The following is a 13,468-nucleotide window of genomic DNA, read 5'->3' as shown; positions in this document are numbered from 1 at the left end:
CACTATTAATTATTAATCTATGTTTGAACTTTAAAAAAATACCGTTTTGTTCAAAAAAATATCTACAATTAAGTACATATACTATAAAACATACCTATATATTTGTTACTCTTTCACGCACGACTTTCACGCAAAATTCGGCTGCACACTGTCGTCAACAGTTAAACAAATTTTGGCGGATTCGATATACATTGCTGATTTTTCATAGTAAATTTATATATAAATACCTATTACGACGGCTAAACCCATAAGTGCTTAATTAAAAACCTAGCCTTTAGACCTAGGTGCAGCTAATCTCACTTGGTTACATCCAGATGTAACCTACTTATCTTGGGCTAGACCAAGGAGAATAGCTAGACCTAGGGTGTAGCCCATAGATAAAATTAATATTTTTTAAACTATGGTTTAGCCGTTAGCATAATAGACTTAGGTGTATTAGGCCGCAGATAGATGATTGACGCCGCCTGATTACTCTCGGTTGTTCCTAGGTTTAAACGTTATCATCTATATCATCGCTGGACCTAGGTGCAGACGGTCTCAGATTGTTACATATGGACAGACAGAAAGATAGACTTGATGAATATCACTTCATTATGCGTCTATCCCACATGAATTCTGTGGTCTGTCCGCCTGTGAAAACATTTTTCCCAAGAACGCGTCAGTTTTAAAACCTATAGAAAACAATGGAGCACAACGTGCTGCGTCGTCGCAACGGAGCACGAGCGAGCAATGGGACATGGCTCTGGAATAAATCGGAATACCGAAAATACATGTATACCTCGGTGCGCCTCATTTAGTATGTACCTTATTTGGTATACTGTGGTTTGGTCATGGAATTAGTAGCTGTACTACAGAGTACCTACTAATTTCATGAGTTTGGTACAATACGAAACCCCCACCTCCTAAAGTATTATAAGTAGGTAGCTTGGCACCCTCCCATCTGCTAGAAAAGAGCTAACGGTTTTCAAATTGCTTAAACCCACATTTTCCAAACATAGGTAGCTAAGAACACTCGATCAAGTTCTCTCGATTTTTAATAAGTACCTACTTATTTAACCTACCTCTAAAAATTAGATCGAAATCGTGTAGTCGGTACCTACGTTTCCACGGAGAGACATGACATACGTTGCATGAAACTTTTAACTCCCGCCTCTGTTATCAGGGGTAAAAATAGCATAAATAAGATTTTTACCAAAAATACATTTTGGCACAAGCTTTTGTTATTGTTATCATGGAATTACTAGGTACTTGTTGTACGGAGTACCTACTAATTACATGGTTGTAACTGAGATATTATTGGATTCAGTGCGTGACTAAATCATGTTCGCGCACTAACCGTTGAGGAGTTCCCTCTTCAGGATTGTTGTTTATACAAACAATTCATTTTCCGGTTAAAGCCTGAAGTTGTACTGATTTGGACTGTATTCTTGTGCATGATACTTGCACGTGGGTGTAGTAATCTACAGTCTGATCTACATAATCAAATAAAGAAAAAAAAACAGGTCAAGTGCGAGTTAGACGCGCGCACCGAGGGTTCCGTACGAAATTTTGAAGATTCGCCTGCCTAACGTCAACCCTCTTTGGGAATGCTATAGTTGCCTATTAGTCCCTTAGTAGTCTCGTAGCTGTCGCCGGCATGTATATTACATCGTGGAACATGGTGTTGTCATTGACCGGTTTAATAAACTGTAGACATCGTGTAAACTTTAATGCCATCAAAAACAAAACGTAAAAAACCCAAGTCTCGCAACTCAGTTTTTCTACTGTAAAAAGTTGTGAGATCCATGTTACCAAGGCGATCAATGTAAATGATGATATTGGGAATGTTGTTCAATTTCATGGGCTGAACTGAACATACCCTTTCCGTATAATGGAAAGGGTATGTTCAGTTTCAATGATTAATTAACAAGCAAATGTAACTTTGTAATTTCCTATATTTATATGGGATTACAAAGTTATTAATGCTATTGGTATCTAGAAAACTAGACCGAAATTACAAAATTTATTTTTATTTAGGTTTTTCCTTGATTTAGACACTAAACACTAATTGTGCTATGTCTGCTAGAAGTGCCTTAGACCTTTGATGATCGGTCAGTCAGTGAGTGAGTGAGTGAGTGAGTGAGTGACAAAATCAAGAAACTTTAACAAGTTAGAATTCTTAAACTACTGGTTCAAATTGAATGAAATTTGAAATGTACAGTGTTTATACAATACCTGCTTAGTTACTAAAAATGCAGGCTTCCTGTTTTATCCACAACGAAGTTATTGGTGTTCGAAATTGGCCTGAATTGCCTCGAAAAAAGGATGGTACGGCCATGCCTTTCTTTTTGCTCGACTTGCGGGGGCCCTGCCGTGCCCCCAGATAAGCAGAAAGATTTTTTTTTATTATAAATTTTAAAGTTTCAAAAGATTAATAAGTAACTGTATAGCCTAGTCGAAATCGAAATTTTCTAATATCGCAATACAGGAGCAAGATTAGTACATACCACATCGAGAAAAAAATTATGTTCGTATGAAAACCATTAAAATACTTATCTATCTTATCAAGTTGCAAAAAAATCTCCATAGCGCGATCTAAAAAGGCATAGTGACATCTAGTGGGAATGGTGAAAAGCGGGCGTATGCACTCATTTTGTACGAAACTAATTACACATATAACTTTTTTCTATGATGTAAGTATAAATTACCATTTTTTTTTCCTATATCAGCATAGTATGCCCTTACTTTATCTCAAATTTTATGATTCTAGGTCATCGGGAAGTACCCTGTAGATTTTGATTCCTTTGTGAAATCGCAAAATGCACTAATTTTTATGGAATAAAACTAATATATATATTTTTTCTGTGATGTAACTATAAATTACCAATGTTCAGATTTTTTTACTATATCAATACGGTATGCCCCAACTTTTTGCCAAATTTCATGATTCTTGGTCTACGGGAAAGTACCTTATAGGTTTTGATTCCCTTGTGTAATCGCAAAATTTAGCAAAATATGCGACAAACGGTCATATATTTTGATCGCGATAACGTACCTATAAGATTGATTTTTTCCCAGCTAAAAGAAACCGTAGACCTGCGGGTATTTGGTATAAATTTCAACTTGATAACTTTACGCGTTTCAGACGGACAGACAGACGGACAACGAAGTGATCCTATATGGGTTCCGTTATAAACTCTGCATTTCGGAAATATACCTGAAAAAATAGTACTTAGCTGACAATAATCCTATGATGCTCGCAGATCGGTCCGCAGTACCTAGCCTAATTTAAAATTTCATTAAAATCGACCCAGAGGTTTAGTCGAAAAAGCGTGATACAAACTTTTGCACATAGTAAGTTTGAATACCTACCTATGGTTGAGCACCTAAGGTAAAGGATAGACAGAAAATATAACCATGATATAACCCATCCGGTTAGTTAGGTACCCATCAGTTTTACGTTACTATATAATTACTTATTTTATTTGAATTTATTTTATTAGGTAAATTTCACAATATGCGAGATGCATTGTATTGTAGGTACAGTTGTAAACAGCCAGTACATTATGCTACTAAAATTCAAAACAAATTCGTCGCTACTCTTTTTTCTGTACTTATCGAATTTCGTCGTTATACTACCTTCGATATAAGTGATGCAAAGTAGGTGTACCTACCTAACTTGATCTGCAGTGCAATGGTGCAGTTGACTGTACAGACACATCGAGATCAGCATTTCAAACAGACGATTTATTTTTATTTATTAGTAGGTACGTGGTAAGGTAACCTACTGAGTGTTGATTGAAATGTTTTACACAACTATAGGGGAAACGCTTTTTGTTACTTATATTGATTTTGCAAGCTTTATTATTAAATGAAAAATATGGGCATATCGTATATTATACATAATTTAGACGACAAGCTGTATTCAATTATATACCGTTACTGCTACCTACTTTTCTGCAAAGTAGGTTAAAGTGCTTACGTAAGCCTGTAATTGCATTATGTACCTACCTACGTTCTCTTTATGTCTATAGCAAAATACCTAAACATTTGACACTACACTACTTTTTAGTTATTGCCATCTCTTTCGCCCGCGTTGGGGATTGTTCGTGGAATGCGCGCGTCGACTAGTCTCGTAACGCAATGCAATAGAGGCGAGTTTTGTACATTTGTGATGAAGCATTTATCTTATTTCTTTAACCATAAGGTTCAAGTTTGATAGCCTTAAACTTGTGTGATATCTGAGTGACAACGAAAAGTGTGTTCCGAGACTAGTCATAGTGATTACTTTGTAAAAGTACATTCGTAAATTATATTATAATATTTGAAGCGATAGTTTTTACAGTACTTTTAGGGTGAGATTAAAATACTGTTTTGATTTTAATATTCATTAGGTAATAAATCAAATTTTAACTCGCGTTTGCCCAAAATAGACAACGTAAAAATAGTATAAAATTAAAAGTCCTTGAGAACTAGTCTCGTGGGGAGTGCGCCTACGTCATCGACTGGACTTTTTGTAGGTATGTATGACCGCCAGCGATAGCTTGATTGGCCAACAAAGCCTTGTCGGCGGCCATTTTGTTGATGCTGAGTCACCAAAAGGTGAAAAATGTACTGAATTGATGTGCACTCCCCACGAGACTACACAACGGTATTGGGCATTTCCCTGAACAGAGCACAAAATTTGGGTTTCATGTTCCTTTACCTACCACAGCGGGTATGGTAAAATATTTATTATTTCTTGAATTTATAGAAATTATGGAGGATAAATAATACTTTTGGTTATATTAAATTGCCGGGAAAACGGTCCAAGAAAAGTTGCGGTGAAAAACAAATCGAAACTTTATTTTCCCAGAACTTTGTCGCATGGATTGGAGCTGGATGCATGCAGTGAATTGATCGGAGTTTATTACCTATCTAGTGAATTCACAGTGAATTAAATATTTACCTATGTGATAACTGATCAAATGAAATCTGTCTGTCAAAATAGTTCAGTGATAAGTGAATGCGCGCGTCTTCTCGGCGGATTGTTTACGAAAATTTTAACTTAAACCTGGCAGTTAAGACGTTCAGAATGTAGATCAGAGTCGCAATGTGTTTTAATATAATAGCAGACGAGGCGCCCTAACACTTCAACTGGAGAGCACCAACTTCGCAATCATGACGGAAACTACGATGGTCAAGGTAAAGACCGAGCGTCCCGATGAGGCCGAGATCCGAGAATTGGCCGCCAAAATGGTGGAGGCCAACAAGGCGAAGGCCCTAGCAGCGTCGGTGGCCGCGGCCAGGCCGCCTCTCGTGGGCGGGCCCGCCCCCGGTCCCGGCGGACAGATGGCTATTGTCAACTTTCTGGCGCGGAAACCAGGAGTTCCCACGCCTGCGGAGCAACGACCCCCGCCCGATCCTGACAAGAAGACTCCTGCACCAGATGAAGCAAGTTGGAAGGGCCATTTCGGCTGGGATATGCTCGGCAAATGTCACATTCCCTACATCTACCGGTCAGGTGAAAAATATGTCGCCGTCCGGATGGTGGAAATAAAGCTACTTAACAAGTACCTGAACTATCTACATGCAGATATATACTCCTGCACATGTATCAGGAGTTACTACATCACAGAGATTGAAGCCAGGCTTCTCAATGAGATCAATAATAGGCATTGTGATGGTCAGTTTGGCCGGGATCCATTCACACAAAAGGACTTAGTTGTGCGGTTATCGGACGCTTATGAATTTTATAATTTCTTAGATGTATGTTATAATAAACTATTACGTGGCACCACAAATGCAAAGGACAAATGTGGATTCATTCGTATTAATAAGGAATCAGTGGTACCATATACGGTACGAGACAATCAGAAATTTGTTCCCCTATTTTATTTTGAAGGTGAAACGGACAACTTGAAGTTGAAAGCAGACCAGTTGAAAGGGTGGGATTTGTCATATCTAAAGTTCTGTTGTAAAGTACAAGGGATTAGAAATGAATTATTTGCCAGTGAAACATGTTCAGTGATCAGTTTATCAGACATTAAAAGTTACTTTCCACCCGGAACCGAATTTGAAGAGTACTGGCCGAACAAGGTGGTGGATTCACAACTTCTCATAGCTGCTAAAGGTATTATTGTTAACACAGTTAAGACTTTATACCTTTGCAATACAAAAAATCCTAAGTTCTTACAAATTGAAGTTTATTGCTTAAAACCAGTAATGACACTTCATTCTCATAGGTATAAAACACTACTGAAATTCCACAAAAGCTTCAAGACTTGCTCTAATTTTCTTATTATAAATATAAAAATTATTTTTTCTTGGGTCTCAAACATGTTCAAACTTTAATATTTTTCTGACTAAAGTTCTCTGTAGACATAAACACATTAGGCCATTCACACTGAAAGAAAGAAAGCTTTATGCATGCAGGATTAGACCACAGGGCATGAGATAATAGCTAGAAGGGGCACCAGACCGGCTCAATAACTGAATCAAAAGTTTTACATGTTTTACAAGAAAGGTTTCCAGACTTTAAACAAATCTTTTATGTTGATATATCTGTATGGAATGGAATTTAATGGGAGAGAGAAAACTTTGCCCACCAGTTGGGCTAAAGGGATTATCTAAATGTAATTTATACTTTTTATAATAGATACTATCGCATAATGGGACAACTGATGCTATTTCACCCAAGTGCCACTGTAACCAAAATTCTGTCTCTAATAAATCCATACATCAGCTATCAAAATTTGTTATTTCAATCTATTTGAAGTATGAGACATTAGAAGTTTTATAACTTAGGCAAGACCTTCATATGAGACCTTGACATACAAGTCTTGTTTTTATAATAGAATAAACTGAGACTAATAGACAACCCTTTATAAATTGGTATAAGAGTAAAAAAATACTGTTATAGCATTTCTAACTTTTTATCATGATGAAATGTTAAGAACTTTGGCTCTCACTGTAATTTGTTGATTTAAGTAACTCAAGCAAGACTGACAAGACCTTGACATGTAAAGTCAAGTTGATTACTTGATCATTTTCATTTTGCTCTTGAGATAAATTTGCTAGTTTTATTTTAATATGTCTTTGGATGCAAGAGCAAAATGTATCAATTTTAAGAAATACTAATAAGTTTTGTTATGAAATGGAAAATTGACTTGTAAAAAATACTTTGGGACTATAATTAAACATTTTAATTGTTAATAATACTTAGTGATAATCAAATTGTCTTTCTCAACCTTGACATTAGCAAAATCATGGTTTGGCTAAAGAGGGAGCCATAAAATTAAAAAGTGAAGTGAAAGATAGAAAGAACTGAACTATCATAGCTGAATCTGAAGGTTTTGCTTGTTTTTAAGCTATAGTATATTCGTCATTGATAAGGCTATTCAGGAGGACTCTTATTTGTATATATCAGGTGTAAAACTATTATTTGAATGTTTTGTCCACTGATTTCAAAATGGTCTGGCTGTTATAGGCCATTTTGTCCATAAATACCTAATACACAATGTACAAACACAAAATGTACAGGATCTCTATCAGTTGTTGAGAAAAGACGTGATAGCGACGGGCATTGGGCGTGATCGTAGGCGTGATAAAGCAGATAAAAAAAAATAAGATTCCATAAATTTTATAATTTTGCTTCCTCTTTGTGGGCTACCTCCTATGATTTTAGATCTTCCCTTTAGATCTTCCTGTTCCCGGGCATGTGTTGTGCGGCCACATTATCGTCGGTGGCGAAAATTAAATCTTCCCGATTTAATATTTATGATTAAATAATGTAACTTGCTGTACAGGGTCTGTATCAGGCGGCGGACAATGGACAAGAGCGCCGCCCGCGCCGCCACCGGGCGTGATGAGTGGCGTGGCGGCGGGCGTCAACATGGGCGGGTCGACGCGCGGCCGCCGGCCCGCCGCCACGCGCCACTCGCCCGCCTCCGCCGCCATGCAGATGCCGCACGCCAACATCTCCGCCGCGGCTGTGCAAGCCTTGGCCAATAGCTGGAGTCTGCCCGGCACACTAACGCAGGCGCAGACGCAGCAAGTGCTTAGGCTCGCGCAGGTGTGTATTCTACTCAGGAAGCGAAAACAAAGGCTTTATTGCCATTTAATTAAGAAAAGTTGCTAAGGTAGACGAATGGGGTAAGCGCTCCGTCATGGCTCCGCCCCTTTGCGAAGGTTGATATACTAAGCACTATATTTCCCGTGATTCAACGATTATTGGTGCTGAAGCTATACTTGGCTACCGACCATCCACGCAGAAAAACCTTTCCTAATGGCTGGATTAGTCTTACCTGACATGTTCGTGGTTCAAATAAAACCAAGCCGCAAGTGCTTGACATTGCATAGGATTGTAAAATTTCGTAATATGTAGAATGTGATCATCTCCGCAGCCATTGTAAATTTACAACATGTCCAGGAAGCCTGAGGCAGAATTTTTCCATGTAAATTATTTTGTGTAAATAATAAGAAGGGAAATCAATATTATTGTATTCTATCATACACTTTTGCGTTTCTGCAACTCATTGTATAAGCCGTTGGATTTGGATGACTGTTTAAATATATATATATATATATATATATATTATCAGCATTCAGATCTTGTTTAATGGTAGACAATTTTGATAAAATGACTGCTTTACGATATCTGACGTGTACTCGTATGACGCTCACAAAGCTGTATGTTGTTAATACATCTTAATAAGTATTATTTATATTAAAACAGCAAAGACAAAAGTACCTACCAGTAAAATTTTAAAAACAACCTTAATAAAATGAAATGATAGTAAATAGTAGGATAGGACTATCTTACAGGGACCTTTATGTAAGTGGGAGTAGGAAATAGGCTTCCGGTCGTACAATTCGGTTGAGTATGTAACGGTACGGTAGAAATACATTTGAATAACTGGTTAGCCCCAAAAAAATAGAGCTAGGTAATGTTTAGCTTTACATAGAGCAAAATCTAGTGGATTAACGGGTAGCACCGATAGAGTGTGGTATAGAAATTTGAGTTTTGACAATCTAGGGGACAAATAATTTAATACCACAGTGATTCATTGTATGTATACTATCATTATAATACTAACTTCCTGGTATTGTTACGTGCTGGTTTGTTTTTCATTGAAGCGTCAAAAACTGTATTTTGGAGTTCTTCTATCCATTTTAACGACAGGGTATGTATGGATGGATGATGCATAGTAAAAATGTGATTGTTGATGACAGGCGCAAGTGGCGGCACAAGCGCAGGCGGCGGCACGCTACAACATCGCAGCGGCGGCCGCGGCTCTGCCTCAGCATCGATCGCAACACCAGCGAAATGTACAGGTATTAAGTCTAAAAGTAAAACTTTTTAAAAAGTTCTTTTTTTCAATTGCCAGTGTTTTATTTTGTTGTTTAATTACAGATTTAATATTAAACATTGTGTGAGTGCGCTATTTTTTTTTTCTATTTTTGAAATAGTGGCCTAAACGTTAGGGTGTTTTAGTAACATTTATATTATTATTATGTATTATATTTTAAATTATATGTATTAATAACACCAACACTTGCATTGCAATCTCTATCGAAACTAAACATAGTTTTAGCTGCAAGTTTTAGGGATAAAATTAATCTGATAATATATAGAACTATTTTTTGAAATGGGAGCCAAGATCCTACGCGTTGTATGTAATCATATGATTATTCATCTGATATTGTTTTGAGGTGGTTTTCCCTGTTTACACGTGAGGTTTGAAAATTTACATTTGAAATCATCATCATTGCAGTTCATTTGGGTATTAGTGTATTTACACCAAAGGAAAAATACTGAGAAAAACAATTGATAAGAAAGTTTTTTTTTATTGTTTATCGGGGTGTAGTCTCGTCTGCCGCATAAAGATTTGTGTTGTCGTTTATTTCAGTTTCCCAACAGTGCAATAACAATGGCGATGGGGCAGCAGCCACCGCCCCCTCTCGTGAGGAGCTCGGCGAACACCACAACTATGAAGTGAGCAACTTTTTCCTAGAAAAAAAAAGCGTGTGTGTAGACTTGCAAGAACAGCCAGTATTTTCTTTCAGCGATGTATATTTTTTGCAGGTGTCAATTGTTTAGTACCACGGAAATTTTGGATGTTATTCTGCAGTCTATAGATTAGAGCTGTTCTTGCAATTTGTATTTGTGATCTCCATTCGCCATTGTCATGTCACTGACTTTAAGTATAGTATTAGTAAATTTTTCAAAAGATAAAAATTACGTTTAATTTTCTTATTGTTATATGTATGCATGTACAAATAAATAGTATCATTTCTCAATATATAAATTATTTACTAATTACGTTGATACAGGTAGGGGTGACGGCTATACAATTATTTTTGTGCGGTTCTGTCTAATTGTTTTTGCAAATCATCATATAAGAAAGTCTATTTATGGTTAGCTTCATACAAAGCACACATTTTCTACAACCATCGTACAAACAAGCTTCAAGCATTTTCTCGCGTGTTCCCAGTTTCATTCGAGCCTGTTAAGCTGCGAAGCCCAGAATTAGTGTAGTAAAAAATACAACTTCGAAATTTCGAAGATTCAGCTGTGATTTTACAGCTGACATAAAACTTCGTGGGAATGCCATCATTGGCTGTCAGCTGCCAAGGTTGTATGTCCCTTATTCCCCTCGTACACGCTAGGACATGGAGTGGTCCTATTCAAGGACCACACTCCAGTGAAACTGCTCAACCATCGTGTCCTCGTACTATTGTGATTAATTCAAGACACTAACAACTTATAGGCCAGTGCCCCCGCAGTGGGGGACAGTAAAATAGCTGATGATGATGTCTAACGATATGTGTTCCTTGCAGTGTGCCTCCTCAAGTGACTGGATCAATGAATGGCCACTCAACCTCTCACAGCGCGGACAGCCGCAAGCGGCTCACACCCATACCAGACATAACCATTACTGGCAACCATACGCCGTATAAGGTGAGTGCAGCTCAGATTTATGATGACTTTATTTCCACTCAAAACTTTTACTAGGTATCTTTGTTTATTATATTTATTTAATTACCAAAAAAAATATATAACAAGCTTCGTTGATAATGTACAGAAACAAATCCGCCAAATAAACTCAAAACTTAAAATTCAATTTGCCACCAAATTATGGTGATAATAAGACATAGACCTTGCATATAGATATAGTAACTGTTAATGTGTATTACAACATTTTCGTAGACTCAATGACAATAAATTTTAAATTACGGAAAATAATTAAATATTGGAAAATTTTGCTGTAACACTACCGTGCTTGTTAATAAATTAATCGTTTTTACTGTTTTGACATTTTTAAAAATAATTTTAGCAAAAGATCTTATACAATCGTATCTCTGAATCTCAGGTTTAGTAGATCACCTTGACCTGCTTTTGAGCAACCTGCTTTTTTTACGCAATTAGTTTTATTACAACTTTGCTACAAAATGCCGTGTTGCTATACAATTTTACAGTGCACTTAAAAATATACCCTTTTAACGGGTTTTTATCTATCTTTGGTTGTCTGTAAATCCTGAACATATTTTTTTATGGCTTTTATCTGATCTCTGACAGATATGATAGTCCTACAAAAGCCAATCATTACTGAGATGATAATAACATTTGGATTACCTAGTTAAAATGGTTTATGCGTTCATAGTTCGGATTCAGTTTAAGTTCTCTCGGATTCAGGTTAAGTAATGATTCTCTTCCATATTTATATTTTTTACAATCCATGAGGGTCCTGAACAATAAGATTACTAATAACAAGCTTTGATGACGTTTCTTTTTGTTTCTTCCTTTTTCTAAACACTTTCTGACTCATCAAACTGAGTCAGAACTTTTTGTTCCTACTAGCTCCGACTCCGTCCGCGTGAATTTATATACCTACCCACCGCATGTAAGTTCGTTAATGTTTCTCATTTTCATTAATACATATATATGTATAAATCAAAAAGTATCTGAAAATGATTATAATACTTATCATTATAATATGTCCATACTGGGTTACATTATACACCTTACTTTTACGTTTATAGGCGCGCCTCAAACTCCCTTTGGCATAAATTATTCATACTTAAATGAGAATATAATGTTTACAATATGAGTGGGTGTAAAAGATAACGTGCTTGTTCAGGTCCAAAAAGCCCTGGTGGAGAACACGATGGTGCCGTGCATCAACGCCAAACCTTACCAGTACACGGAGTTGCTGATGACGCTGCCGGACCTGGCCAGCCACTTTTTCCCGCGCGTTTCGCTCAGCACCTGCCGCGCCATGCTGGACGCGCTGGGGCTGACGCTCTACAAGCCTAACTCGTGAGTATCCTGTCGGTACCTCAAAAGAATTTTTGCTTGTGAGGCTGTCCATCTGACCTTCATAGCTAGTTTACTTCGAAACTACTGCAACAATCGAGTTGTAATTTCTACACACATAGATCATCCAAAGACTAAGAGTAAGAATCAAAAATCTACTTTTCACTTTCTATTCCGCCTAAATATAAATTTGTGTAACAATAAGTAAATAAATATGTACTATGTCCAACAGTACCCAGCTACAAGTGCTCCGCAACTCCGGCAAGTGCAAATCAGCGGCGGCCGGCGAGAACGGCATGGCGCTGGTGCAGATTCGCGACGTCATGCAGCACATGCCACAGTTCAAGTACATGCTGCGCTCCGGGCTGGCGGCCGACGACGCGCCGCATCAGGCGCCGCGGCCCGCGCACAACGCCCAGCCGCAGCACCCCAAGCGGGCCAGGGCTAACTGACTTGTGGATTAGTGTGTCAGTGCTTAGTGTATAGTGCTCTCTCGAAACACAGTGTATAACAAGGTCTCAAAGCAGTGCTATATACTGAATTTAATGCCAGTGGATTTAAACTAGTGCTATCCAGGCTCCCATGGTTTAAACTCCAATCAATGCTGAATATTTGTGGAATCAATGCCAGAGGATTTAACTTAGTGCTGTCGAGACCTGGAATCCTGGACTTGAATTATTACTATATATTTTTCACGTCTCTAATTGACTTGGGCCAAAGTATATGCTTTAGAAATCAGAGTTTATCCAAATTAGTGTTGCAACATGTTTGTGTTGAATCAAGCATACCCAGGAATAAGTGCTATGTATCTCTGAATACATTTAATACAATATACTAGAGCCAAATACCTTGACGCATCTTACACGCTCTTTTTGAGTGGCGTGTTAAACAATACATCACTGGATATAGGATAATGGGCACTATAGAGGATATAGATAAGGATTTGGGTTGGTATTTTGACACTTTTGCATGTTTAAAGTTGTTAATCTTTTAAAAAGGAACCAGCCATTCATTGTACATATATGACAAAAGGACTGTGGAATATAACAAATCAGAAGTTTGACTGCTGGAAAACAATTGTTGAATATTGAAATGGTGTAAAGCATTTACTGAGCCTCATCATTTAATGAGTTTATAAACACATAGGAAGTGGAAGTGGGGAATAACTAAACTGGATGCAAAAAGAATCAG

At 37.4% G+C, this 13,468-nt stretch overlaps 1 protein-coding gene across 1 annotated transcript; it reads left to right on the top strand.

The window, feature by feature from the left end:
- Positions 1-4,597: 4,597 nt before the first annotated feature.
- Positions 4,598-13,460, top strand: LOC128676189 (uncharacterized protein). The gene is made up of 7 exons (XM_053756192.2): positions 4,598-6,091; positions 7,767-8,032; positions 9,193-9,294; positions 9,870-9,955; positions 10,801-10,921; positions 12,102-12,280; positions 12,510-13,460. The coding sequence occupies exons 1-7, from the start codon at positions 5,140-5,142 to the stop codon at positions 12,727-12,729; spliced, it is 1,926 nt and encodes a 641-aa protein (XP_053612167.1). The 5' UTR covers positions 4,598-5,139; the 3' UTR covers positions 12,730-13,460.
- Positions 13,461-13,468: the final 8 nt, after the last annotated feature.

Source organism: Plodia interpunctella, chromosome 15, assembly GCF_027563975.2.
Source record: "Plodia interpunctella isolate USDA-ARS_2022_Savannah chromosome 15, ilPloInte3.2, whole genome shotgun sequence".
NCBI lineage: Eukaryota > Metazoa > Arthropoda > Insecta > Lepidoptera > Pyralidae > Plodia > Plodia interpunctella.
The sequence above is the reverse complement of the archived record's forward strand: the minus strand, read 5'-3'. Positions and strand labels throughout refer to the sequence as shown.